Here is a 27,895-nt window from a genome sequence, read left to right as displayed (position 1 = left end):
GTGCGTGCGTGCGTGTGTGTGTGTGCGCGTGTGTGTGTGTGTGTGTGTGTGTGTGTGCGTGCGTGCGTGCGTGTGAGAGAGAGAGCTTGTGCAGTGTAGAATTCTACCGTAATTCTACCATAATTCTAATATAATTCTAATATATTGAATCTTTTTAGCTGCAGAGTTTTTATTCGGTTCTTGTTGAATGAGATGTGAGAGATTTATGATCGGATGTTGGATGGAAGGAGGCTGCAGCTTTCAGAGGAGAATAAAAAGGTAAAAATATTCAGAACATTTATATACATTGTGGATTAATATGGAACATTTACTTTTTATTTCTTTATTTATCTATTTTAATCTTTATTTTTGTGTGAAAAGTTCGACCACACTACCGTCAGAAAGATAAAAGTGAAAGTGAAAGTAAATCTCAGAAGCACTGCAGCTTATTTTTACTAAAATAAACTAAAATAAAAACACATTTGGTTTTAATCTGATGCTGTGATTATAAAATATTTCTGAATTGTTTGTGTTGTTATTATACTGTAGAATGATTTTAAAAACGGTTCAGTGTGGGTCTGTAGGAAACACTGAGATGTTAGATTCATGTGAAGATTTTCAATCTCGCACAGACTGGAATTATTACTTTTATTTAACTGGTTTAATTTGTTTAAGCAAATTTCCACTTTAGTACCAACATAACAAATGGAGTCGGTGTCAGTATCTGGATCTAAAATGGATCTGACCACTCATCTTTTTATTCTCTGGTGTTTCAGCACTGACATGTTAAACACCATCTACACTGAATGTTTTACAGGTGAATAAACACAATTTACCGTCTTCTGATCCACATAATCCACTTTATTCTTAAACAGCATTCTTAAAATACATATCAGACATTTTTACTGGAGGAATTTGTTGTGATGGAATATCAAACTCATGTAAAGTGTTTATTCCACTGTGTACAGAGCACATTTTAAAGTCCAATAAAATTAGCACATCAAATTATTAAATACCACCACTATGATCATAAAGTACACTTACTCTAGTACTCTAATTGTGATTTATATTCATTTTACTGTAGAAATGTGGAGTAATGGGATAAGTGTTGTGTACAGACACTGTTTAGAGTATTAGCATGTAAACACATATTATATCTGATCAAACAAACACCAGAATACAGTGGACATTATTAAATCTGAGCCACCATTTACATTCAAATGATCACTACGTTTAAATAGCCAGTTCTGTCCATAGTTAAACGATTGGCTACAAACAGAATCAATCAGTAACAGAAAACTATAAAACATTAAATCACTCAACAAACTAAATGATTAGACCACTAAAGAGTTCTATTATAAACACTTAACTGAACACACGTCTACAAATGTTTAATTATAAAAAAACAGAAATGTAGAAATACTGCACACAGTTTACTGACAGATTTAAAGAGAAGCTGATTATGCTAACAGTGCTGTACAGAGTTTTAGGCTTAACGGAATGTTGTGGGTTTGAAGTTTTTACGTCTCTGTGGTGGAATTTTGTTCCACTTCCCCTGCAAAATCATTTGAATTCACCTACATTAGAGGATTTTCTAGCATTAACTGCATGTTTAAGGTTTCATAGCATCTCAGTGGGATTCAAACCATGACTTTAACTCCACCGCTCCAGAACCTTCATTTTGTTTCTTTGGGGCTATAAAGCTACAAGCAGTCGTTTATTTTCTATGATCAGTTTTATACACCTGTTAGCAATGTGTGTGTGGCTGAAACACATGAGCCTAGTCATTAGGAAAAGTGTCCACATACTTTTAGCCATATTTCAGTGTTCTCCTGTTACTTTCCTGTCAGGATGAGTCTGATGAGTTGTTTACTGGGTGACTGAAAGTTTTGGTTTTTCTAAAACAATGTCGTCAGAGGAGTGTGAGAAGCTCCAGATCTCTAAAATGAGTCTCCAGGAGGAACAGTGTGATATTCAGAGGTGAGAATCATTCATTCAATCATTCAGGTTTACTTTTGTACTTGTGATGCACATTTTGTTCATAAAGCAGATCCAGTGATGTTCTGTAAAACAAGCTAACACAACAAAGTCTAGTTTCCAGATGATTGACTGTGGCACCGTTTGGTTTTAGACAGATTTGGGGGAGGTGAACTAAACAGAAAGTCAGAGGAGGCATCAGAACACACTTTCCCTCCACTTATGGAATCACCAAAGCAATCAAATGCATTCTGTATGCTAGCACCTGAAGCTAACCTTTGTTTCACTAATGTTAGGAGTTCAGCTAAAACTTTAATTGGAAGTGAGTGCAGCTTCTTCACCCAGATCTGGTACAATAAAGGTTTTATTTTTCTAAACCAAGTCCTTTATATCATTCTACACAAAACTATTTACTGATGGAATATGGATTCAAACACCATCCTCAGATTCATTACTTCTTGGTGTTCCTCCACACACCTTTCTGTTACGTGGGGGGAGTGAGGTTGGACCCAAACGCACGGACCGGGCTGACAGGATCAGTTCTTATAAACCCTTGCAGTGCTTAAAACTGTCACTAGGGGAGTTTCAGGCAGAGAGTGTGTGGGGTGTAAAAAGTGCTCCGAAATAAATGAGAGAATGGGTAAGAGAGTCGTCTTACGGCGACAAACTCAAACACAGGTCTACATTAACCTAAATAAAGAAACCAAACTTAGGATGAGAGGTAACTCTTCTCTCTTATGGTTTTAAATAATAAAGAATTCTTTCCCTCCCTTTGTGGTATTATATTATTTATTTTATCTTAGTTTACTACATTTACTTTTATTTATTTACTTATTAAATGTTCTATTTATATATATTATTCATAAATTCCCTAATAATATGAGTACCTTGGGCAATGCCCTACCATCTCCCCGCTATGTGGCTTGATGTTTTGGGCTTTCCCTAAACAAATAAACAGGCGCAGTGTAGCGCAGAGCAAGCAGAAGGTGCGATGCTGAACCCCGCTCGTCTCTGATTCACGCTGGTCTGGCTGGGATTTTGAATTCCAGCAGTTTGCGCTTGCCTGCCACGGCGGCACTCTCTGCCTGACCTCGGACGTTCAGCTGGAACCCTTGAACCATGTTCTATTAACCCCCTCCCACACTAAGTTTTACCACTCAAACCATGTTCTACTAATTACTTTATGTTGGTAACCTCTTCTCTTCTCTTTGTGGTATTTAGTGAAGGTGAAGACAGACCCCCCTCTCCAGCACCCAGTGGTGTATCCATGAAGAGTGACCGGTCAATGGACCCACCTAAAAACTTTAATATTGAAAGAACATCTCAGAGAAGGTACTGACTTATCACCACTTTCACCATGTTCTACTAACCACACCATGTTCTACTAACCACACCATGTTCTACTAACCACACCATGTTCTACTAACCACACCATGTTCTACCCTCCACACGTGTTCTACAATCCACACGTGTTCTACCAACTACACTATGTTCTAATAACTACGCCATGTTTTAACCTCTAACCTTTTGTCTTACCTTTGTGGTATCTAGTGAGGGTGAAGACAGACCCCCCTCTCCAGTACCCAGTGGTGTATCCATGAAGAGTGACCGGTCAATGGACCCACCAAAAAACTTTAATGATGGAAGAACATCTCAGAGAAGGTACTGACCCATCACCAAGTACTACTAACCAGACAATGTTTTACTAACCACACCATGTTTTACTAACCATGCTAAGTTTTACCACCCACACCAAGTTCTACTACCAACACCATGTTCTACCAACCTCACCAAGTTCTACTAACTGATAAAAGTACAAAGAAAACATTTCAGAGTTTTCATTAATAAACTCAACTGTATTTTGTAAATATTAAAAAAAAATCTAATACCTGCAACACACTCAAAACAATCAGGACAGAGACAAAATAAGATTGAAGTTATAGAAGTAACACTATCAGTTTAACTGGTAACAGGTAATTGAATCACAGTGGGGTATAAAAGTCTCGATCTTTGCGGACACTGATGGATCGTGGCTCGTTACTTTGTGCCAAACAATGAACAATGGCCATGTGTGCTATTCAGATATCATTAGGGTATAGCTGCAATCACGGCATTCTAAGATGGATGAACTTTCAGAAGGGTGGGCTGTGTCTTGCTGCTGAAGTTCAAGGTGAAGCCATGTACCTGAAATTATAGAAGATGAACCTAAAAGCATAATGCTTGTCCAAGGTAAAACAATACTGTGGCTAAAACACCACTAACAAAAAGAGAAACAATATGGTGGTGAAAATAATAGAAACAGTGAAAGACACAAAAGCATTCAGAGCTGCAGTAGAGAGAGTGGATAGATGAAGAGGATAGTGTAGAAAAGAAAATGGGGTCACAATAAGCTGCTCTCGCTGCCTGGGCAGCAAACATTGAGTTGGTGCCCTACCCTATCACCTGGTGCACTCGTATCCACTGTGGTTCTATACCTGGGGTCCACTCCAGAAAGAGGATGTCATCCTGCCTCTGGGGCAATTTGCTCTCCCAGAGCCATTATTTGGTGAAGCCTGAAAGCATCACAACCCTGACCATGCTTCAATGAAAAGATAAAGAATGCCGTCATTCACAGTTAAAGAGGAAAGCAGGTTTGTCAACAACCAGCAAACTAAAAAATGAGACTTTATATAAAACCTCCCCCCAGCAGCAAATTAACGCTCATCCAGTCAAATACAACAGGGCCGTCTCTTTGTGGCCGACTCTGCCACTGACTTCTGCACTCTGGCAGTTTGGAGTGAATGGAAATCTGAGGCACTGAGAAGAGTCTTTTGGAGGACCTAAAGGACGAGTTACTAAAGATCTGCCAACCTCCTTGAAGTGCCTCTAGATGATTGTCCAATCAAATTGTCAACTCATAGTCTTCCCAGATCAGAAACACCCAGCTCCGACGCAGCCTGGAACGTGGTGCAAATACATCTGTCCTAGTGACGGGGGAGCGTTCCCATCCTCATGGCTCATTGATTTAGGGTCAGCTGGTAGCTTTATTGATGCCACCCTTGTCAAAGTGCTAGGCATTTGCACCGTACCCTGAAAGGTTCCTTTACCGGTAACAACTACAGATGGTCAGTCATTAGCGTCCAGAGCAGTTACTTAGCAAACCTAGCCAGTAACAATGCAGCTGGGTAACCACATAACTAGAGCAGCTGCTGACCACCATCACTGATCAGTTGTGTAGTGTGAACAGTTCAGATATCTGACCGCTGTAAAAGTCATGTAGTGTGTCTGTGACATTATTATTTTAGGTACTGAAGCATCATTAATACATGATCAAAGAAATAAATTAAACACAATAATGCCAACAGTCCAGGACAAGTCATTTATTCATCAAATAATTTTATTTATTTAAGCTGCTGGTTATAAATCTGTACTGAATTTACTTTTAACAGCACAGATCATCTCAACCAAAAACCTGCTAACAAGCTACAGAAGAAGATCACAGACTTCATCAGCGTCTTTGATGTAAGAATGAAGTTTTATTTGCACTAAAGCATATCTTACCTGAACAGTCAGATTAGGGATTATAGGCACACTAAATAATAATTAAAATGGTGATTAAATGTTTTGGAATTGAAAAGCTTAATGTCAGTAAGAACCTGGGAGAAAGAGTTTTATCCTAGTGTGCTAGATGAGATGCAATCATCAATCCAGAACCTCTCCAAACCTTCCAGGCTTCAAGATTCACTCTTGTGAGCTCTTCATTATCTCTGCTAACAGCTTATCAGTGGGCTTTAGGTCAGGGAACTGGTGTGACCATGGTAAAAGCTTTATTATGTTCTCTTTTAACTGTTTTATGTTTGATACATGTAGAAGCTAAAACCTCAATGTAGGTGTAGTTTGACAGAGACAGACAGATTTTTGTTTAAAACCTGTTGGTCCTTCATGGAGTCCATGATGCATCCTTAAACCATCACCAGAAATAAAACATCACAGATCCATGACCATCCCATAGTGCAGGGACTGGATTTCATTTAGTAGATCCATTCTTATTTTAACACTAAATCCCCCCTCGTTGTGTAGAATAATGATAAACTCGTCAGGAGTTTTTTAGATTGATTATTAATAGTATTTTGTACAGATATGAGTATCAGAAGTTACTATAAAATATTGGTGCATCAGTAATTGATCATTATGAGGGTCTAATAGTTCTGTGTTTTATATTTTTATATTCTGTTTTGTTTTAAGGAAGTGGAAAAGAAGATCGTGGGGTTTGTAAAGAAGGAACTGGAAATGTTTAAAAATCTTTTGAAAGAAGAAAACACAAACTATAACGAGGAAATGAAGGATGAGAAGATGTTCAGTCTGAGAGACTCTGCTCTTAATATGATATTTCATTTTCTGAAGATGATGGAACGTGATGATATCGCTGATGCTCTTCAGAGTAAGAATATAACAGATATTTAACACTTCATACATTTATAAACACGTGCATGGTGTGTTGTGTTGCTGCCATGATAAAGGTAAACTGATAGTTGTTATGGTCTTTAATTCTGCTTATAAATCATTTGAAAGCTTTACATTATATTTACTGACACTTTTTGTATCAAACCGATACTTGGATTTTGTAGATATTGTCTAGATAAGAACTAGATACTACTGTTCACACAGTGCACACTTCAAGTACAGTGGGGCCAAAAAGTATTTAGTCAGCCACTGATTGTGCAGGTTCTCCTACTTAGAAAGATGAGAGAGGTCTGTAATTTTCATCATAGCTACACTTCAACTATGAGAGACAAAATGAGAAAAAAAAATCCAGGAAATCACATTGTAGGATTTTTAAAGAATTTATTTGTAAATTATGGTGGAAAATAAGTATTTGGTCAATAACAAAAGTTCAACTCAATACTTTGTAACATAACCTTTGTTGGCAATGACAGAGGTCAAACGTTTCCTGTAAGTAAATATTTAGGAAACATAAAATCCAATTCCACTGTTATGCTGATGACACCCAACTATACTTATCCACTAAACCTAATGCCTTGCTCCCACCTTCTACCCTATCTGACTGCTTAGACGAAACTAAAAACTGGTTCTCTAAAAACTTCCTGATGGTTAATACAGATAAAACCCAAATTCTCCTTGTGGGAACTTTCGCCAACACCAAATCGTTTACTTTGAACTTTGAAAACTCTGTCATTTCGCCTTCTTCCCAGGTTAAAAGCCTGGGTGTTGTTCTTGACAGTCATCTTTCTTTCAAAGCACACATCAATAACATTACACGATCTGCCTACTTCCACTTAAGGAATATCAACCGCCTACGCCCGTTCCTCAGTCAAACAAGTACTGCCATTCTCGTCCATGCGCTGGTAACATCCCGAATTGACTACTGTAATTCAATCCTATTCGGCTTACCTCATAAATCATTACAAAAACTCCAACTAGTCCAAAACTCCGCTGCACGGATTATCTCTAGCTCACCCTCAACTAATCACATCACTCCAGTTCTCAGACAGCTTCACTGGCTCCCCGTAAATTATCGCATACACTTTAAGATCTTGTTATTCACATTCAAAGCTCTACATGGTCTAGCACCCTCTTACATCTCCGATTTACTCCAATTCTACAATCCCACCCGCACTCTTAGGTCTTCCTCAGCCTTCCAGCTTTCTATTCCTTCTGTCCGCCTGTCGACTATGGGTGCGAGGGCTTTTAGCCACTCTGCCCCTTCTCTCTGGAACACCCTCCCAATCCATATCCACACTATCGATTGTTTCTCTACTTTTAAATCCCAACTTAAAACTCACCTCTTCAAGCTAGCCTACTACTAATCTTTTAAACTTGATTGGTACTACTACCCCAATATTTGTTTAATAGTGATTACATTTGACTGTTTAGAGATTGTATTGATTTTATTGTATTTATCTTTATTGATTTTTCTTTTAGATTTTAATGGTTTATTGATGTCTGTTACTTTCTTGCTTTTGTAAGGTGTCCTTGAGTGTTTTGAAAGGCGCCATAAATAAAATGGATTATTATTATTATTATTAAGTCTTCACCAGGTTTGCACACACTGTAGCTGGTATTTTGGCCCATTCCTCCATGCAGATCTCCTCTAGAGCAGTGATGTTTTGGGGCTGTCGCTGGGCAACACGGACTTTCAACTCCCTCCACAAATTTTCTATGGGCTTGAGGTCTGGAGACTGGCTAGGCCACTCCAGGACCTTGAAATGCTTTTTACGCAGCCACTCCTTCGTTGCCCGAGCGGTGTGTTTGGGATCATTGTCATGCTGGAAGACCCAGCCACGTTCCATCTTCAATGCTCTCACTGATGGAAGGAGGTTTTGGCTTAAAATCTCACGATACATGGCCCCGTTCATTCTTCCCTTAACACGGATCAGTCGTCCTGTCCCCTTTGCAGAAAAACAGCCCCAAAGCATGATGTTTCCACCCCCATGCTTCACAGTAGGTATGGTGTTCTTGGGATGCAACTCAGCATTCTTCTTCCTCCAAACACGACGAGTTGAGTTTTTACCAAAAAGTTCCATTTTGGTTTCATCTGACCACATGATATTCTCCCAATCCTCTTCTGGATCATCCATATGCTCTCTGGCAAACTTCAGACGGGCCTGGACATGTACTGGCTTAAGCAGGGGGACACGCCTGGCACTGCAGGATTTGAGTCCCTCTCAGCGTTACTGATGGTAGCCTTTGTTACTTTGGTCCCAGCTCTCTGCAGGTCATTCATCACGTCCCTCCGTGTAGTTCTGGGATTTTTGCTCACTGTTCTCATGATCATTTTGACCCCACGGGATGAGACCTTGCGTGAGGCCCCAGATCGAGGGAGATTATCAATGGTCTTGTATGTCTTCCATTTTCTTACAATTGCTCCCACAGTTGATTTATTCACACCAACCTGCTTGCCTATTGTAGATTCACTCTTCCCAGCCTGGTGCAGGTCTACAATTTTCTTCCTGGTGTCCTTCGACAGCTCTTTGGTCTTGGCCATGGTTGAGTTTGGAGTATGACTGTTTGAGGCTGTGGACAGGTGTCTTTTATACAGATGACGAGGTCAAACAGGTGCCATTAATACAGGTAACGAGTGGAGGACAGAAGAGCTTCTTAAAGAAGAAGTTACAGGTCTGTGAGAGCCAGAAATCTTGCTTGTTTGTGGGTGACCAAATACTTATTTTCCACCATAATTTACAAATAAATTCTTTAAAAATCCTACAATGTGATTTCCTACATTTTTATTTCTCATTTTGTCTCTCATAGTTGAAGTGTAGCTATGATGAAAATGACAGACCTCTCTCATCTTTCTAAGTAGGAGAACCTGCACAATCAGTGGCTGACTACATACTTTTTGGCCCCGCTGTACATTAGAGTTATTCAAATTATTTCAATGTATATGTTTACCAACTGAATGACTCTGCAGCTCAGCATCTTGCCTGCATCCAAGATATTGCTTAATGTCCTTTTTATTTTACAAAATATAAGTAAACAAACTTAGTGCAGCATTGTAGTAGTAAAACTAGAACATTCAAAATGAGGGTGATAATTACAGTTCCACTTTGAACTTTACATTCAAAGAACACAATTCTGTTTAATGCAGAAGAAATCTTCACTCAACAGTGGTGTAGCAGCTTAACTTGAATATAAAAAAAAACAAATAAGTTACTTAACAGCATTAAAGTAAAACCTGAATACCAAAATAAAATGGCAAGGCTCTTTTGTTATAAAGCAAAGCAAGTTCTTAAAGTGCTTTGATTTGAGCTGCTACATTTGTCCTTTCTCTCACTGTTATCTATACTCTTACTCTCACTTCAAAATGAAGTGAAGGTTCTTTTTGAGGAAAATCAGCATCTCTGCCGTGTTAGCGGACAGCCGGTTCCTCTTCTCATCATATAATAATAAACTCACTGTATTCGGCTGAGTGGTTATTTTTTAGGTGCCGTATCAAATTGGTAGTAATTGTAGATCGTTTGGTTAAATGATATCTGGTTTGTTTGTTATGAGCCACCGTACTTGTATGCGTGTTGTAACTAAGCCAATCAGAGTGCTTGATACTGAGATGTTCAGTCTTGTAACTCGTGCTGTATGTTATGGTCCTGAAGTTTTCATACTCGGATTAAAAGTTATTATTTTGTAAACCGGAGTGATCCTGGACTCACACACCGTATAAACAGTAAAATTCTACAGTAATGAACACAGCTCTGCTACTACCGCTTCGTGAAACGCTCGCATTGCAGACATTACACTTCACTGTTGGACTTGTTTCACTTTCCAATTCAAAGTATTTCCACACAGCAAATTATAGCCACATCCTGTCACAAATTGTGTCTCCGTTTATGACACCTGCGTGACCACTGACGTAAAACCAAATATCGGGCTTAGGTTCGTGTTCAGTAAAAGTCGATACTGAACACAATGGCGTTTAGTATCGATGGTGCCGCGGAGGTGGCTGCCTGTTTCAACAGCTCCTGCTCATGTTTGAGTTTTTTCTTACTTTTTTCCTTTCTTGTAAGTACTTAAGTTTTTACTTTTTGTTAGCTAAGTGTTTGTACTTGTTTTTATGCACAATGGACACCAAACTTGTGCTTGTTTTGGTTTTTGCACTACTTTTTTCGCTGTTTACGACTGTGTCTGGAGATCCCGTGCGGAGCCACGCTCCTATTGTTTACACCAGGGATCAGCTGTTAGCGCTTAGCAACACAGCTATGCTACTGCACGAGAGGCATGACATCCCCCGCGAGCTGAGGAGGAGGAAGCGGGGGAGACGGGCTGGAGCTCTACGTCGGGATAGAAAGAGACGTTATAAACCGGTTCTTCCTTCCATCGTTATGGGGAACGTAAGATCTCTCACCAATAAGATGGACGAGCTGACGGCGCTAACGCGGCATCAGAGGGAGTACCGGGAGTGTAGCGTTATGGTGTTTACAGAGTCATGGCTCAACACGCTCATCCCGGACACGCTCGTATCTCTGGACGGCTTTCACCTCATCCGAGCGGACAGGACAGCGGAGAGCGGTAAGAGGAAGGGAGGAGGACTGGCAGTATTTGTGAATGAAAGATGGTGTAACTCTGGGCACATCGCTATTAAGGAACAGATCTGCTGTAAGAACATTGAACTGTTAGCCGTTAGCATGAGACCGTACTATCTCCCGAGGGAATTCTCGCACGTTATCGCGATAGCTGCGTATGTCCCGCCCTCTGCTAACGCTGACGCTGCCTGTGACGTCCTGCACTCAGCTGTGTGCAGGCTGCAGACACAGCACCCACAAGCCCTCCTCCTCATCTCAGGAGACTTTAATCATGTTTCTCCATCCTCCACTCTGTCCACCTTCACACAATATGTAACCTGCCACACCAGAGACAATAAAATACTGGACTTGTTTTATGCCAACACTAAGGAAGCTTATAACTCATCACCTCTCCCTCCCCTTGGAAGATCTGATCACAATCTGGTTCATCTTCTGCCTATGTACAAACCCCTTGTGCACAGAGAACCAGCAGTCACCCGCACAGTTAAGAAATGGTCTAAGGAGACTGAAGAGGCTCTGAAGGACTGTTTTGAAACAACAGTGTGGGAAGAACTGTGTGACCCTAATGGGGAGGACATTGACAGTCTCACTCATTGCATTACGGACTATGTCAACTTCTGTGTGGAGAACACTGTTCCTACCAAGACTGTTCGGTGTTTCTCCAACAATAAGCCATGGATAAACCCTGACATAAAGGCTCTCCTAAAAAAGAAAAAGAGGGCCTTCAGATCGGGCGATAAGGATGAGCTGAAAGCTGTGCAGAGAGAACTGAGAAGGAAGATCAGAGAGGGGAAAGCTGGCTACAGGAAGAAGTTGGAAGAAGAACTACAGCAGAACAATGTCAGCGGAGTTTGGAAAGGCCTAAAAACCATCTCTGGTCACAAGAAGCCCGACTCCCAGGTGGTGGGGGACCAGAAGTGGGTGAACGAACTCAATTTGTTCTTCAATAGATTTGATCACTCACCTGTCCCTCCCCCTACACAGACATCACAGCTGAATCCCTGTTCTGTGGCACCACCAACTTGCTACCCTCCCCCATCGTCTCTCACACTCACGCCCTTATCACAACCACCTCCCACTGGTTCATCTGCTGGCCACTTTAACTTTCCATTCATGCACTCCAACACCCAGCCTCCATGCTCCAATCTGTCCTTCACAACAGCCCAGGTGAGGAATGAGCTGAAGAAAGTCAAGGTGAAGAAAGCTGCGGGTCCAGATGGCATCAGTGCCAGGCTCCTCAAGTCCTGTGCAGATCAGCTGTGCGGGGTAGTTGAGCACATGTTCAACTTGAGTCTGAAGCTGGGAAGAGTACCACAGCTGTGGAAAACATCTTGTGTGGTACCTGTGCCGAAAACACAGCACCCAAAGGACCTCAACAGCTACAGACAGGTGGCACTGACTTCACATTTGATGAAATCACTGGAGAGGCTGGTCCTTACCCACCTCCGCCCTCTGGTGAGCCCATCCATGGACCCTCTTCAGTTTGCTTACCAACCTGGCGTTGGGGTGGATGATGCCATCATCTATCTGCTACACGGAGCTCTTTCGCACCTGGAGAAACCTGGAAGCACTGTGAGATTCGATTTCTCCAGTGCTTTTAACACCATACGGCCGGGGCTCCTGAAGGACAAACTGGATCATGTTGGAGTGGACAGTCACCTGTCCAACTGGATACTGGACTACCTCACCAACCCGACCACAGTATGTGAGGGCACGGGACTGTGTGTCTGATATGGTGGTCAGCAGCACAGGGGCCCCTCAGGGAACGGTCTTGGCACCGTTCCTCTTCACCCTGTACACGGCTGACTTCATGTACAGATCACCGGACTGTCACCTCCAGAAGTTCTGTGATGACTCAGCGATTGTCGGACTTATAAACAATGACGAGGACAACGAGTACAGAGAACTGATCCAGGACTTCGTGGACTGGTGTCTGCAGAACCACCTCCAGTTAAACGTGGGGAAGACCAAGGAACTGGTGGTGGATTTCCGCAGGTGCAGACCCACCTTGTCACCGGTAAACATCCAGGGAATGGACATTGAGAGAGTGGACTCTTACAAGTACCTGGGTGTTCACCTCAACAACAAACTGGACTGGTCAGTTAACACTACTGCACTTTATAAAAAAGGTCAGAGCAGACTCTACCTACTCAGGAGACTGCAGTCATTTGGAGTGCGGGGGGAACTCTTGAGGACTTTTTTTAATACAGTGGTGGCATCAGCCATCTTTTATGGAGTGGTATGTTGGGGCAGCAGCATCTCCACAGCGGACAGGAAGAGACTAGACAAACTTATTAAGAGGGCCGGCTCTGTCCTGGGGAGCCCCTTAGATCCAGTGCAGGTGGTGGGAGACAGAAGGATGTTAGCCAAGCTGGCATCCATGCTGGAGAACGACTCCCACCCCATGCATGAGACTCTGGCAGCACTGGGCAGCTCCTTCAGTGACAGGCTGCTTCACCCCAAATGTGTGAAGGAGCGGTACCGCAGGTCCTTCCTTCCTGCTGCTGTTAGACTGTATAACCAGCACTGCTCCAGACAGATCACACACACACTCTAAATCATTCATTATTCAGAACAATGTGCAACTTTTTCCCCATGTAATTATTACAATGTGCAATATGTGCAATATTTTTTCCCATGTGCAATTATTATTTGTAATTATTTGTAAATATTTAGTTTTTTCAGAGTTTTTTCTGACTTTTTATTATTATTACTGTTATACACTGTACTTTTTATTGTCTATTTTTTGTACTGAGTGCTTTACTGTCCCTTCGCTGCTGCAACACTGTGAATTTCCCCACTGTGGGTGTTAAGATGAAAGGAGTCGGACCCAAGAGCAGATTTAGGTTGCGCAAGCAACTATATTTATTAATAAAAAGGTGACACAAAAACAAAATAAACAAAGAGAAAACAAGAAACAAAAAGGATCGGAGACGTTCCGATCAGGCGCCGAGTGGCATAAACTCAAAAATAAAGAAAAACAATAATTGAAGTGCGAGTCTCGAACCGAGGTCGCTGACTTCGCAGGTACACAAAGCTTCCGCTGCGCCAAATAGCAGCTGCACAGAAAAGCTGACTGAGCACAGATAAGGCGGAACCTAGGCTCACCGCGAATTCAATCAGCTGATCTGTAAAAACAAAACAGAAGAGTTAAAGAGCGATCGCTGGAGAGGATTCGAACCCGGATCGCCCAGTACAAGAGCGAACGCTATAAGCACCGTCCTATATAGACTTAACAAACACGCCGGCATTAATGGCTTACGAAGCTGCCCAGCGTTACAGCCCCAGCTAGCGGTTAGCCTCCTGCTAACAGTGCGGTAGGAAACCAGAGCCAGTAAAATAAAGGCAGCGCGAGGGCTGCGTAGCAATCACACCAATCTTTCCCTCACAGAAAATAAAGCCTTGCTACCTCAGTCTTGCGACTTTACATTCCCGAATGTCCTAACGACACCAGGGTACCTTCTGGCCCTAAAAAGGTAAGACATTAACCAATAACACGGTAAAGCAACAAAAGGTGCGACAGCTTGCAGCTCCCCTAGCTCTGCTTAAATAGGACAGAGTCAGCTGTAGACTGTCAGCACTAATTAGGGCGTTTGGTACTTAAGGGTTTCTTTGTTGGAGTTCTGTAACACCGCTGACGCTGGGAAGTGCACATAGGTTCACTAGTTGTTGCGGGAACCCTAACAGTACCCTCCCCTCTAGGGAGCGCTCCTGAGGTCCCAAGGCCAGCTGCCCGGTTCCTGCGAAACTCCCGGATAAGTTCAGGATCCAAGATGTAGCGAGCAGGAACCCAAGAACGCTCCTCTGGGCCATATCCCTCCCAGTCAACCAGATATTGGGTGCTACCCTGCACTTTCCTAGTGTCAAGGAGGCGACGGACTGTAAATGCGGGAGCACCCTGGATAATGCGTGGGGCAGGAGGTTGGGTGGGAAGGGAGGAACCTTGACAAGCATATGGGCGCAACTGTGAGACGTGAAAGGTTGGATGGGTCTTCATTCGAGCTGGTAACTCCAACCTGTATGTCACAGGGTTTATTCGCCGAATTATTTTAAATGGGCCGATAAACCTAGGCGCTAGTTTGTGGGGGGCACCTCTAATGGGGAGATCTCGGGTCGAGAGGAGTACCCGTTGACCCGGACGGAAAGAAGGGGCCGGTAGTCGTCTGCGATCTGCGCTGCGCTTCATGGAGCGCCTAGCAGTTAGGAGGGCCCGTCTGGCCTTACGCCAAATGGCATGGCAGCGACGAACATGTCGCTGAATGGAAGGAACAGCCACCTCGCGTTCCTGTTCAGGGAACAGTGGAGGTGGGTACCCATACTGCGCCTCGAATGGAGACATCCCTAGGGCGGAGTGGTGGAGGGTGTTATGGGCAAATTCGGCCCATATAAGTTTGTCTGCCCATGTGGCCGGATTGCCTGCCGTAAGACACCTGAGCATTTTCCCCAAATCCTGTATAATTCGCTCAGATTGCCCATTGGACTCCGGGTGGTATCCGGAGGACAGGCTGGCCGTGGCCCCTATGAGCCGACAAAAAGCCCGCCAGCACTGGCTGATGAACTGTGGGCCTCGGTCAGATACGATGTCTGCCGGTATGCCATGTGCCCTAACCACATGCTGCAGAACCGCCTGAGCCGTACCCATGGCAGATGGGAGTCCGGGCAGGGGAACAAATATACAGGATTTGGTGAACCTGTCCACTATGACTAGGACCACTGTAAATCCCCTGGATTTAGGTAGACCCGTAACAAAGTCTAGGGCGAGGTGTGACCAGGGTCTTGATGGCACTGGCAGGGGGTGAAGTAGCCCTAAGGGACGCTCCCGGGTGCTCTTGTTAGAGGCACACGTAGCACAGGAGCGGATAAAATCTCTTACCAGGCTCTCCATACCTGGCCACCAGAATCGCCTACGAAGGAGTTCCAGGGTCTTAGTGACCCCTGGATGGGCTGCAAACTGGGAGCCGTGGGCCCACTGGCATACCTGGCGGCGGACGCTGGAGGGCACAAAAATCCGGTTTGGGGGAGCTCCTCCCGGGTCCGGTTCCCTTACCTGAGCATCCTGGATAACTTTCGAAATGCCCCAGGTTACTGGGGCCATGATCTGGGACGGTGGAAGAATGGGTTCAGGCTCTGTCTCTGGTCTATTAAGCTCCCACTGGCGGGAGAGGGCATCAGGTTTGCAATTCTTGGACCCTGGTCGGTAGGAAAGGGTGAACTGAAACCGCTCAAAGAATAATGACCAGCGAGCTTGTCGAGAGTTCATCCGCTTTGCTTGTTGGATAAATGACAGGTTTTTATGGTCGGTCCAAACAAGAAAGGGATGTTTAGCACCCTCGAGCCAGTGCCGCCATTCATCCAAAGCTAGCTTGATGGCTAACAACTCCCGGTCCCCTACTGGGTAATTGCGCTCGGCAGGGGTCAGGCGGTGTGAGAAGAAGGCACAAGGGTGCAACTTCTTCTCGGGCCCTACCCTCTGGGACAAAACTGCCCCTACCCCGATCTCTGAGGCGTCAACCTCAACTACAAAGGGCTCATTAGGGTCTGGCAATTGGAGGATAGGGGCAGTGGTAAGGAGAGCCTTGAGTTTTACAAAGGCCTCCTGAGCCTGCTCCGACCATCGGAACGGCCCCTTACCAGTGAGGGTTGTTAGGGGAACTGCAACTGTACTGAAGTTGCGTATAAACCGCCTAAAAAAGTTGGCGAATCCCAGGAACCTCTGAACTTGGCGTACCGAGTTGGGGGTTGGCCAATCCTCCACAGCCTTAGTCCTGGTTGGGTCCATACGGAGCCTCCCCTGGGAAACAATGAAGCCCAAAAAGGAGATGGTAGAGGAATGAAAAACTGATTTTTCTAATTTGACAAATAACTGGTGTTTTAATAGAAGTTGGAGCACCCGTCTAACATGGCTTATATGCTCGTCAAGGTTCCGGCTGAAAATCAGGATGTCGTCTAAGTAGACGTAGACATACCTGTCGAGGGCCTCTCGTAGGGCCTCGTTAATGAAGCGCTGGAAGGTGGCTGGAGCATTCATCAAGCCAAAGGGCATTACAAGATACTCATAATGGCCTGTGGGTGTGATAAATGCCGTCTTCCATTCGTCCCCCCGTCGAACCCGTATAAGATTGTATGCGCTACGCAAATCAAGCTTAGTGAAGACGACTGCCCGCTGGATTGCTTCAAAGGCCGTTGCCATTAGGGGCAGCGGATATCGGTCCTTAATGGTGATAGCATTAAGGCCACGATAGTCAATGCACGGGCGTAGTGAACCGTCCTTCTTACCGACAAAGAAGAATCCGGCGCCTGCTGGTGAGGAAGAGGGACGAATAAAACCTTGCTGGAGCGCCTCCCGAACGTATTCCTCCATGGCTGTTCTTTCTGGAGCAGACAAAGAAAACAGACGTCCCCTGGGAGGTGAAGTACCAGACAGAAGGTTAATAGCACAATCAAACGGCCTATGAGGTGGTAAGTCCTGAGCCCGGGACTTACTAAAGACCTCTTGGAGGTCATGATAAACGGAGGGTATCTTAGCTAGATCCTCTGGTGCTATGGGGGGTGCCTTAGACTCTGGTCGTGGGCTAGCCTGTAACAAGCAAGAGTCCTGGCACAGTGTCCCCCACCCAAAGATTGACCCAGTGGCCCAATCAATCCGAGGATTGTGCTTATTTAACCAGGAGAAGCCCAGGACCAACTGAAGATGGGGGATACGAGTAACCAGAAATGTGATCTTTTCCGTGTGATTATTGAGGAGAAGAGTAAGGGGTTGTGTTTGATGGGTAATGGGACCTCCCGCTACTGCCCGGCCATCTACAGCGAATACGGAAATGGGGACCGCTAGCGGCTGCAGGACGATGCCAAGCCGCTGAGCCAGGGCCAGGTCGATAAAACTTTCGACTGCTCCTGAGTCAATGCAGAGTTTTAGCTTGGTGGTTCCAGTTCCCCAGCACAACTGGGCCAGCAAAAATAGACCCCTATCAGGGATGATTGCTTGGCCTGCTCTCGGCTCCCTGCCCCGCGAGCGGCCTAGTTGTTTAACGACCACCTAGGTTTGCTAGAAGGACCCGGTGTCTGTCGAGCAGCTGCCTGAGCCCCTCCCAACTGCATGGGTTCAGAGTCGGGATCGAGTAGAGCCTGGTTCTCGGTCCTCACTGGATAGTTGGTTTTATTCCAAGGAGGGCGGGCTCCTCGCTCCCGAGCCCGCTGCCTGAGCCGGGTGTCAAGGCGAGTGGCTAATTGGTAGAAAGACCCGAGCGAAGAGGGGAGATCACGAGTGGCCAGCTCGTCCTTTATTCTCTCCCCAAGTCCGCGATGGAAAATGGCCATAAGGGCGTACTCGTCCCACCCACATTCGGCCGCCAAGGTTTGAAACTCAATAACATAGTCCGCCACGGATCGTCCTCCCTGGGTTAATTCGAGCAGACGGGGTCCAGCCTCTCTCCCCCCCTGTGGATTAAAGAACGTCTCCTTCAGAGCTGAAACAAAGGTGCGCTCTGAGGAGCACTCGCTTGAGTCATTCTCCCAAAGAGCGGTGGCCCACTCCAGGGCTTTACCCGTAAGGAGAGAGATGATAAAAGCCACCTTCGAGCGCTCCGTAGGAAATCGAGAAGGCTGCTGCTCAAATACCAGAGAACACTGCAGGAGAAAGCCTCGACAGCGCTTGGCATCTCCTGCAAAGCGTTCAGGGGACGGAATGGGAGGCTCCCCTACTTGGGACGGTCCGGGGAGAACTGGAGATTGGACTGGGTTATCACCACTGGTGTTAGGTGGTGATATGGCATACGACAAATCGGCCAGGCGTTGAGCCAATTCATTAAGCGCCAGTTCATGTCTCCCTAAAGTTATCCCCTGGTGGCGTAACACATCGGTTACTGGTGGGGAATCCGCTGGATCCATGTTTTATGGTCGCACCTTTCTGTTAAGATGAAAGGAGTCGGACCCAAGAGCAGATTTAGGTTGCGCAAGCAACTATATTTATTAATAAAAAGGTGACACAAAAACAAAATAAACAAAGAGAAAACAAGAAACAAAAAGGATCGGAGACGTTCCGATCAGGCGCCGAGTGGCATAAACTCAAAAATAAAGAAAAACAATAATTGAAGTGCGAGTCTCGAACCGAGGTCGCTGACTTCGCAGGTACACAAAGCTTCCGCTGCGCCAAATAGCAGCTGCACAGAAAAGCTGACTGAGCGCAGATAAGGCGGAACCTAGGCTCACCGCGAATTCAATCAGCTGATCTGTAAAAACAAAACAGAAGAGTTAAAGAGCGATCGCTGGAGAGGATTCGAACCCGGATCGCCCAGTACAAGAGCGAACGCTATAAGCACCGTCCTATATAGACTTAACAAACACGCCGGCATTAATGGCTTACGAAGCTGCCCAGCGTTACAGCCCCAGCTAGCGGTTAGCCTCCTGCTAACAGTGCGGGAGGAAACCAGAGCCAGTAAAATAAAGGCAGCGCGAGGGCTGCGTAGCAATCACACCAATCTTTCCCTCACAGAAAATAAAGCCTTGCTACCTCAGTCTTGCGACTTTACATTCCCGAATGTCCTAACGACACCAGGGTACCTTCTGGCCCTAAAAAGGTAAGACATTAACCAATAACACGGTAAAGCAACAAAAGGTGCGACAGCTTGCAGCTCCCCTAGCTCTGCTTAAATAGGACAGAGTCAGCTGTAGACTGTCAGCACTAATTAGGGCGTTTGGTACTTAAGGGTTTCTTTGTTGGAGTTCTGTAACACCGCTGACGCTGGGAAGTGCACATAGGTTCACTAGTTGTTGCGGGAACCCTAACAGTGGGACTAATAAAGGATTATCTTATCTTATCTTATCAGTTAAAAAATGCCTTAATCGGCCCGATCGTGACATCCACAGTTTTCTGTATCCATCAGCTGACTTACAATTATGACTGAATACAAATTAAGCAATTAAGGGCCTTGCTCAGGGGCCCAACAGTGGCAACTTGGCTGTGGTGAAGCTTAGACTTGCATCCTAACTTGCAGTACCTTAACCACTGAGCTACCACTGTCTTCCTCTGTACTGTTTCCTTTATCTGCTGCCACAATCCGTCTGGTATTTGTGGTTCCTCAAGTCTCTCTAGCTCTTCTAACCCTAACCCTAACCCTAACCCTGGTATTTTCTGAGCTGAGGTCCAACAGCTGCTTCCTTTTAAATCAGAGCATAATAATCAACATAACAGTATTGTGATCAGGGTCATTAATGATAATAAACACCAACTAAAAAATTAGGAGAACATGCAACAAAATTTAATAACAGTATAGAATTATCTGAATCACTTATTGGTCATCTGTGTTGCTGTACGTACATTTTTAAGCCAGACAAAAACATTTTTTCCTCAAGTGTTCTATACCTTCAGTTACAAAAAGAAAAAAAAAGAAAAAGAAAAAAGAAATCCCAAAACTGCCACACAACACACCCTTACATGTGTATGTAAACTTTTGGCTGTAATTGTTTTTTATATTTTTATATTTTTTTGTTTAGATGTGCTGATTGGGTTTGAACAGCATAAAGTAAAACTGATACTGAGAAAGAAGTGTCAGCACGTGTGGGAAGGAATTTCAAAACAAGGAGAGTCCACCATTTTAAATCAGATCTACACGGATCTCTACATCACTGAAGGTGGAGCTGGAACTATAAACCAGGAGCACGAGGTGAGACAAATCCAAAAGCAGAAAACCAGCGTAACAAAACAAAAAACTTTAATGCAGCACGAGCAACAAATTGACTGCAAAAACATGTTTGAACCACTGCCTGGACAAGACAAGGTAATCAGAACGGTGCTGACACAGGGCGTGGCCGGCATTGGAAAATCCATCTGTGTGCAGAAGTTTGTTCTTGACTGGGCTACAGATAAAAAATATCAGAACATCAAATTATTGTTTCCTCTGCCTTTCAGAGAACTAAACGTAAAGAAAGAAAAGCGCAGTCTAATGGACGTCATCTCTGAGTTTTTCCCTGAAACTAAAGGACTGAGGTTCACAGACAGGTATAAAGTCATGTTCATCTTTGATGGACTTGATGAATGTCGACTCCCTTTGGCATTCCAGAAAAATGAAAGATTGACAGACGCATCGATGCCAGCCACACTGGACGTTATACTAACCAGCCTCATCAAAGGAGACCTGCTTCCCTCAGCTCTGATCTGGATAACCACTCGACCTGCTGCAGCTGCTAGGATCCCTGCTGAATGTGTGGACCGGGTAACGGAGGTCCGGGGCTTCAATGGTCAACAGAAGGAGGAGTACTTCAGAAAAAGAATCAGTGATGAGAGCCTCGCCAACAAAGTCATCAAACACATTAAAGCATCTCGGAGTCTCTACATCATGTGTCACATTCCTGTCTTCTGCTGGATTTCAGCCTCAGTTCTGGAGAAGATTTTGAAGGAAACAGAAGATGAAGAGACACCGAAGACGCTGACTGAGATGTACACCTGCTTTCTGATCTTCCAGACCATCCAGGGGAACCTGAAATATACAGGAAAAAACTCCTCAGATATTCCATGGGATAAAGACGCCATACTGGCACTGGGAAAGCTGGCATTTTATAACCTGGACAAAAGCAACCTGATTTTTTATGCAGAAGATCTAGAAGAGTGTGGAATTGATGTCAGTAAAATCTCTGCATACTCTGGCCTGTGCACTCAGGAAACTAGCAGGTTTCACGTCACAGTTTTCAGCTTTGTGCATCTGAGCATTCAGGAGTTTATCGCCTCTTTATATGCATACATGCTTCTCAGAAATGAAAATGTGAATGTTTTTAACCAAGAGTCGACATCATCAGAGAACTCTGAGGAGAAAACTATGGAACTGCTCAGGATTGCAGTGGACAAAGCTTTGGAGAGCAACAGTGGACACCTTGATCTTTTCCTTCGGTTCCTTCTGGGTCTCACAGTTGACTATAATCAGAAACTCATCCGAGGTCTGTTGAAGTCCAGTGGAAGAAGCTCTGACTGCCAGAAAGAGATTGCTCAGTACATCAAGAAGAAGTTTGATGAAAACCCATCTCCAGAGAGATCCATCAACCTGTTCTACTGTCTGAATGAGTTAAACGATGATACTTTAGTAAAAGAGATCCAAAACCACTTGAGCTCAGGTCGTTTGTCTGAAGCTGAACTCTCACCTGCACAGTGGTCTGCTCTGGTCTTTGTGTTGCTGACATCAGAGGAAGATCTGGATGTTTTTGACCTACAGAAGTTTATAAGATCAGATGAATGCTTTAGGAGGCTGCTGCCAGTTGTCAAGGAATCTAAAAGAGCTCTGTAAGTAAAACAGTTTTAGCTTGTTTTTTTTCACCTGATGCACATAATGAGCCATGAGGGCAAAAAAACATCCCTTCTAACCACATGGAAGGGATGGAAAATTTTAATGTGTAACCAAACACTATATTTTCTTTCTGACATTAGATATTGGCAAAATTTATCAGGCAGTAACACTTTACTGCTTTACACCAAACAATAATTGGAACTTTAAGGAGGAATTACTGCAGAAATCCAGAGTTTTTAATCTGTTGCCTGTAGATGATTGGATTTTCTTTTGTATTTTCAGACTCAGTAGTTGTAACCTGACAGACAGAAGCTGCTCAGCTTTACTCACGATTCTTAATTCTGAATCCAACCTGACCGAGGTGGATCTGAGCAACAACAACCTGCAGGATTCAGGAGTAGAGCTGATTTCTGCTGGACTGAAGAATCAGAACTGTAAACTAAATATACTGAGGTGAGATCATCTCTCCATTATATTTAACATTAGCAGCCCAGTAGTGGTGATTTTGTAATACTGTACATAAAACTATAAAATAAATAAAAGGTTTCAGCCCAAAACTATTTTATTGCCTTAGACAGCAGCTTAGTCTAGAGTGAGTTTTTAGGCTGAAGAACTAACTGAAGTTATCTGCTCTGTCTAACTGACTATTGGAAGAAACTGAATGACAGTTAAGGTCACTTTACAGTGGTCCAATCTGATAATCAGAATTATTAGGGCTTGTACTAGTGTACCTCCTGGCTTTTTGTGTTTGTACGGTGTATAATAAATTTCTGCAGATTATCAGATTGTGGTGTAAGAGAGGAAGGTTATGCTGCTCTGACAGAAGCTCTGAAATCAAACCCATCATCAGAGCTGATGGAGCTGGATCTCAGAGGGAACGATCCTGGAGATTCACGAGTAAAACCACTGTATGAGTTACTAGATCATCCAGAATATGAGCTGAAGACACTGAGGTGAGAGTCCACCATTTTAAATCAGATCTACACGGATCTCTACATCACTGAAGGTGGAGCTGGAACTATAAACCAGGAGCATGAGGTGAGACAAATCCAAAAGCAGAAAACCAGCGTAACAAAACAAAAAACTTTAATGCAGCACGAGCAACAAATTGACTGCAAAAACATGTTTGAACCACTGCCTGGACAAGACAAGGTAATCAGAACGGTGCTGACACAGGGCGTGGCCGGCATTGGAAAATCCATCTGTGTGCAGAAGTTTGTTCTTGACTGGGCTACAGATAAAAAATATCAGGACATCAAATTATTGTTTCCTCTGCCTTTCAGAGAACTAAACGTAAAGAAAGAAAAGCGCAGCCTGATGGACGTCATCTCTGAGTTTTTCCCTGAAACTAAAGGACTGAGGTTCACAGACAGGTATAAAGTCATGTTCATCTTTGATGGACTTGATGAATGTCGACTCCCTTTGGCATTCCAGAAAAATGAAAGATTGACAGACGCATCGATGCCAGCCACACTGGACGTTATACTAACCAGCCTCATCAAAGGAGACCTGCTTCCCTCAGCTCTGATCTGGATAACCACTCGACCTGCTGCAGCTGCTAGGATCCCTGCTGAATGTGTGGACCGGGTAACGGAGGTCCGGGGCTTCAATGATCAACAGAAGGAAAAGTACTTCAGAAAAAGAATCAGTGATGAGAGCCTCGCCAACAAAATCATCAAACACATTAAAGCATCTCGGAGTCTCTACATCATGTGTCACATTCCTGTCTTCTGCTGGATTTCAGCCACAGTTCTGGAGAAGATTTTGAAGGAAACAGAAGATGAAGAGACGCCGAAGACGCTGACTGAGATGTACACCTGCTTTCTGATCTTCCAGACCATCCAGGGGAACCTGAAATATACAGGAAAAAACTCCTCAGATATTCCATGGGATAAAGACGCCATACTGGCACTGGAAAAGCTGGCATTTTATAACCTGGACAAAAGCAACCTGATTTTTTATGCAGAAGATCTAGAAGAGTGTGGAATTGATGTCAGTAAAATTTCTGCATACTCTGGCCTGTGCACTCAGGAAACAAGCAGGTTTCACGTCACAGTTTTCAGCTTTGTGCATCTGAGCATTCAGGAGTTTATCGCCTCTTTATATGCATACATGCGTCTCAGAAATGCAAATGTGAATGTTTTTAACCAAGAGTCGACATCATCAGAGAACTCTGAGGAGAAAACTATGGAACTGCTCAGGATTGCAGTGGACAAAGCTTTGGAGAGCAACAGTGGACACCTTGATCTTTTCCTTCGGTTCCTTCTGGGTCTCACAGTTGACTATAATCAGAAACTCATCCGAGGTCTGTTGAAGTCCAGTGGAAGAAGCTCTGACTGCCAGAAAGAGATTGCTCAGTACATCAAGAAGAAGTTTGATGAAAACCCATCTCCAGAGAGATCCATCAACCTGTTCTACTGTCTGAATGAGTTAAACGATGATACTTTAGTAAAAGAGATCCAAAACCACATGAGCTCAGGTCGTTTGTCTGAAGCTGAACTCTCACCTGCACAGTGGTCTGCTCTGGTCTTTGTGTTGCTGACATCAGAGGAAGATCTGGATGTTTTTGACCTACAGAAGTTTATAAGATCAGATGAATGCTTTAGGAGGCTGCTGCCAGTTGTCAAGGAATCTAAAAGAGCTCTGTAAGTAAAACAGTTTTAGCTTGTTTTTTTTCACCTGATGCACATAATGAGCCATGAGGGCAAAAAAACATCCCTTCTAACCACATGGAAGGGATGGAAAATTTTAATGTGTAACCAAACACTATATTTTCTTTCTGACATTAGATATTGGCAAAATTTATCAGGCAGTAACACTTTACTGCTTTACACCAAACAATAATTGGAACTTTAAGGAGGAATTACTGCAGAAATCCAGAGTTTTTAATCTGTTGCCTGTAGATGATTGGATTTTCTTTTGTATTTTCAGACTCAGTAGTTGTAACCTGACAGACAGAAGCTGCTCAGCTTTACTCACGATTCTTAATTCTAAATCCAACCTGACCGAGGTGGATCTGAGCAACAACAACCTGCAGGATTCAGGAGTAGAGCTGATATCTGCTGGACTGAAGAATCAGAACTGTAAACTAAATATACTGAGGTGAGATCATCTCTCCATTATATTTAACATTAGCAGCCCAGTAGTGGTGATTTTGTAATACTGTACATAAAACTATAAAATAAATAAAAGGTTTCAGCCCAAAACTATTTTATTGCCTTAGACAGCAGCTTAGTCTAGAGTGAGTTTTTAGGCTGAAGAACTAACTGAAGTTATCTGCTCTGTCTAACTGACTATTGGAAGAAACTGAATGACAGTTAAGGTCACTTTACAGTGGTCCAATCTGATAATCAGAATTATTAGGGCTTGTACTAGTGTACCTCCTGGCTTTTTGTGTTTGTACGGTGTATAATAAATTTCTGCAGATTATCAGATTGTGGTGTAAGAGAGGAAGGTTATGCTGCTCTGACAGAAGCTCTGAAATCAAACCCATCATCAGAGCTGATGGAGCTGGATCTCAGAGGGAACGATCCTGGAGATTCACGAGTAAAACCACTGTATGAGTTACTAGATCATCCAGAACATGAGCTGAAGACACTGAGGTGAGTGTTTATCCAGTCATTTTTTCAGTTTTTGTATAACTGTGTTAATTAAGATCTTTGGTGTTTATTTGAAAAACTCATATTTCAACACAACAATTTAGTTTCTGAGCAATATAGAAGATGAAGGGGAGTGCAATTTTTTTGGAAAAGTTGATTAACACAGTAAAAAGAAGAATGTGTGATGTAAATCTCTTGAATTTTTACGTAAGACATGTAGACATATAGTCTTCCTTACGGAGAGTTTTCAAAGAATCTACTGCATTGACTGGTCGTCTCTCTCCACCCACTTGGACAAAACAGGCTGAGGCATCACCAAAACAAAAGGTGGCGAGAATTCAAGAGATTGAAGTATTGTAAGAGCTTTTATTATAGTACAAACTTTATCCACTGGATAGATCTGGTGATGCCTTTTTAGTAAGATCAGTCAGCAGGCTGACAAGTTCAAATATTTAGGTACATTTACATTTATGCCTTTAGCAAATGCTTTTATTGAAAGCAACTTACATTTGTCAGTCAGTGAGAGTTAAGGCCCTTGCTCAACATAAACAGTGAGACGCAACTAGGCCGTGGTAAAAAAGGGAATGAGGAAAAAGTTTAATGGTATCACACTCAGTATAAACTGTAAGGAAAAAGATCAAATAAGTTTTAATAACACACGCATAACAAACCATCCAAAACATGAGGCAAAAGAGTAGTCAAAGACGTAAACAAAGATCAAAAGCCGATTTTTAAAAATAACGATGTAACAAGCTGAGAAGTATCTGAAAATCGAGGTGCAAAACAATCAGAAATGGGTCATAAACGAAAAAGACTATACGTAAGTTAGAGAACCACTCGGTATGCAACGACAGTTGGCAATACTTCACAATCTGTCTGCAGATTGCGCGAACTTAAATAACATTTCTAATTACTGATTACAAACAGGTGTGTAACTTAGAACTCCGGAGAGGGGGGGTCACTGAAATGCATCCGTCTGGTTCCCAGAGAATGTCAACAGTTCTGCGCTACTTCCCACTGCACTCTGGGAGTTGTAGTCACACGCCGATGGCCGAAACTCGGTCTGTGGGCTGTGTGACAAATGGTAGCTTTATGTTACTGATTACATAGCATATAAATAAATATAAAAATTTCTGCAGGTTGTTGGGTGCTGCTGCAGAAGAAGCTTTTAATGATCTGAAGAAGGTTGTGAGTATAAACCTGTTAGTAGAGAGAGAGCTGGATCTGAGTCAGAAGATACATGGAGATTCAGGAGTGAAGAAGCTCTCAGAGCTACTGAAGGATCCACACTGCAGACCCACCACACTCAGGTGAGTGATCAGATAGCATATACAATGTGATTATGTTCACATTAAATCTATAAATATGTTAGTGGTGTATTATTATTATAAACATCTAGCAAAGTCGTTTCCTGCCTGTTTTGTGTCTGGATACTGAAGACTTTATATTTGTTATAGTTTTATGTATAAAAATAATAGATTTTGATATAAGAATGTAGAGTTTCTCTCTTTACCAATTTAACACGTTGTTTGTTTAAAACATGTAGGTTATAAATGTAAAATTTTGTTATAAAATACAAAAGGAATTTGTCCATGAGCCAAATGTGGCTAGAGATGGGTTAGGTGCATTTTACTTTACATTTTAAATCTTCACACCATCCAGGTTTATACTTACACCAAATAACTTCATACATATTAAGAATAATCTTTGTTTTTGTTATTTGCAGCTTGAGGAACTGCAGCATTACAGATAAAAGTTGTACTGATCTGAAATCAGCTCTTGATGTAAATCCATCACACCTGAAAGATCTGGATCTGAGTAACAATCAACTAGGAGATTCAGGAGTGATTCAGATCTCTCATCTACTGAAGAATCCACAGTTCAAACGCCACAAACTCACGTTAGTATTTTATTATCATTTATTTATTACCAGATCATTGGTGTTGTGCTTTTTTCTCATTATTCATGAGAAAAAGAATTATAAAACAACAGTAAATTTAAATAATTAAATATTGTTATTATTTCTGCAGATTATCAGATTGTGGTGTAA

General features: G+C 43.2%; 1 protein-coding gene across 1 annotated transcript; it reads left to right on the top strand.

Moving 5' to 3' along the window:
* Positions 1-27,895, top strand: LOC134323466 (NACHT, LRR and PYD domains-containing protein 3-like). Its single transcript, XM_063004992.1, has 13 exons — positions 1-258; positions 1,830-1,959; positions 3,178-3,288; positions 3,508-3,618; positions 5,385-5,457; positions 6,181-6,376; positions 20,466-22,242; positions 22,529-22,699; positions 25,178-25,348; positions 25,672-25,848; positions 26,985-27,155; positions 27,572-27,663; positions 27,876-27,895. The coding sequence occupies exons 2-13, from the start codon at positions 1,886-1,888 to the stop codon at positions 27,893-27,895; spliced, it is 3,144 nt and encodes a 1,047-aa protein (XP_062861062.1). The 5' UTR covers positions 1-258; positions 1,830-1,885.

Source organism: Trichomycterus rosablanca, chromosome 11, assembly GCF_030014385.1.
Source record: "Trichomycterus rosablanca isolate fTriRos1 chromosome 11, fTriRos1.hap1, whole genome shotgun sequence".
Lineage (NCBI taxonomy): Eukaryota > Metazoa > Chordata > Actinopteri > Siluriformes > Trichomycteridae > Trichomycterus > Trichomycterus rosablanca.
Note: the sequence above shows the minus strand (reverse complement) of the source record. Positions and strands in the feature narration are given on the sequence as shown.